General features: G+C 48.6%; 1 protein-coding gene across 1 annotated transcript; it reads right to left on the minus strand.

The window, feature by feature from the left end:
- Positions 1-729: 729 nt before the first annotated feature.
- On the minus strand, positions 730-1,143 carry LOC139230487 (profilin-3-like). Its single transcript, XM_070862309.1, has one exon. It carries the CDS (start codon positions 1,141-1,143, stop codon positions 730-732), a length of 414 nt encoding a protein of 137 aa, XP_070718410.1.
- Between the last annotated feature and the right edge of the window lie 726 nt (positions 1,144-1,869).

The following is a 1,869-nucleotide window of genomic DNA, read 5'->3' on the forward strand; positions in this document are numbered from 1 at the left end:
TACCCTGGGTGTGGGCTGTATGTAATACCCCGTGTGTGGGCTGTATGTAATACCCCGTGTGTGGGCTGTGTTTAATACCCCGGGTGTGGGCTGTATGTAATACCCCGGGTGTGGGCTGTGTTTAATACCCCGGGTGTGGGCTGTATTTAATACCCCGGGTGTGGGTTGTATGTAATACCCCAGGTGTGGGCTGTATGTAATACCCCGTGTGTGGGCTGTGTTTAATACCCCGGGTGTGGGCTGTATGTAATACCCTGGGTGTGGGCTGACCTGACACTGTACAGCTTCAGCCTGACGTCTGGAGATTTGGACCCAACTGTCTGGGTAAAATATCTAAGCTTCCTGTCTCCTTTGTTACTGAAGCACTTTTTGGACATGTTGAATATTGAGTCAGTTCCCCCCCCGCCCCGAACTCTCAACGTTCTCAGTTGAGCTGTGACAGTCGAGATTGTTCTAAGACTGTTCTAAGTTTTATTGCAGAATAATGTTATTGCTCTCAGACAATAGGGTGCCGGAGCTGTGGCCAGAGTATAAGTTGTGTGGAGGTTGAACATGATTGCCCCGGGTTCTGTACTCTATTTGCACTATCCTTTATGCCAATCTACACCTTCCTGTAACAGAGATCTGTGTAGTTGCTTTTTTAAACAAATCTACAGAATCAGTTGGTGATATTTAACGATTTATTATTAATCTGGGACAGTAACTGCTCTACAAATCCCTCCCCTCCCATTAGGCTCCCTTCTGTTTCAGATAGCTGTCCATGTCGTGGACCTTCTTGTTGAGTAGGCCGCCATGGACTCCCTTTTTGCCCATCACAAACACCATGGTCTTGATGGTTTTGCCAATGCAGATGCTCTTGTCTTGACCGCCCTTCATCCTGACGTCCATCACTCCGTCATTGTTGATCATAAGGTTGTCCCTGATGACCGAGCACTTCTTACCCCCGATGGTGATGCCAGTTATTAAGAAAGCCTTGCGATCCTGTCCTATTAACATGCTGACCTCCTGTGGGGAGATGGCGGCCAACACGCCACCGGGCTTGGAAGCCCAGACGGACCTGTTGTCGGCGTGGCCCACAATGGCCGCATCTTCCACATTCTTATCCTTCAGTAAAAAGTTGATATAATTCTTCCAGTCAGACATTCTCTCCTTGATCGAAGATTGGTTTCAGGCACAAACTGGCCTTGTATTTGTCTCACCAACAGCAGATCATTAATGTGAGAGGACTTAACAAACAACAAACTATAAGTCCTATGTCATTGTGAGGTCAGTGAGTGACATCACCTCAGAGTGACATCATATTGGGGTGACGTCATATTAGAGTGACATCACATTGGAGTGACATCACATTGGTGTGACACCACGTTGGAGTGACATCATCCCAGAGTGACATCGTCTCGGAGTGACATCGCCTCGGAGTGATGTCACCTTGGAGTCACCTCGGAGTGACCTCACATCACAGTGACATCATCTCAGCGCGACATCACTCTTTTATGACTGTTCCACGTCCTGTGTTGTTCTGATGGTTCGTCGGGGGAAGATGAGGAGAATTGTTGTGATCGGGAACGCGCTGCCTGAAAGGGCGGTGGAAGCAGATTCAACAGTCACTTTCAAAAGGAAATTGGATAAATACTTCAAAATAAAAATATTCCCCCTGATTTTAAATCTGGATGTTGGGTTCCTTTAACGGGCTGCGCGGCCCGTTCAAAGTGTCGCGCGTGCGGTAAATTCCACGTTGGGAAAGCTGGCCGGGTCGGCAGACAGCAGCACAGCTTAGACAGAATGTTGGCCATGGGGAAAGAGCAGGGGGAGTGGGACTAATTGGATGGCTCTTTCAAAGAGCCGGCACAGGCTCGATGGGCCGAATGG

The sequence above is a fragment of the Pristiophorus japonicus genome, chromosome 19, assembly GCF_044704955.1.
Source record: "Pristiophorus japonicus isolate sPriJap1 chromosome 19, sPriJap1.hap1, whole genome shotgun sequence".
Classification (NCBI taxonomy): Eukaryota; Metazoa; Chordata; class Chondrichthyes; family Pristiophoridae; genus Pristiophorus; species Pristiophorus japonicus.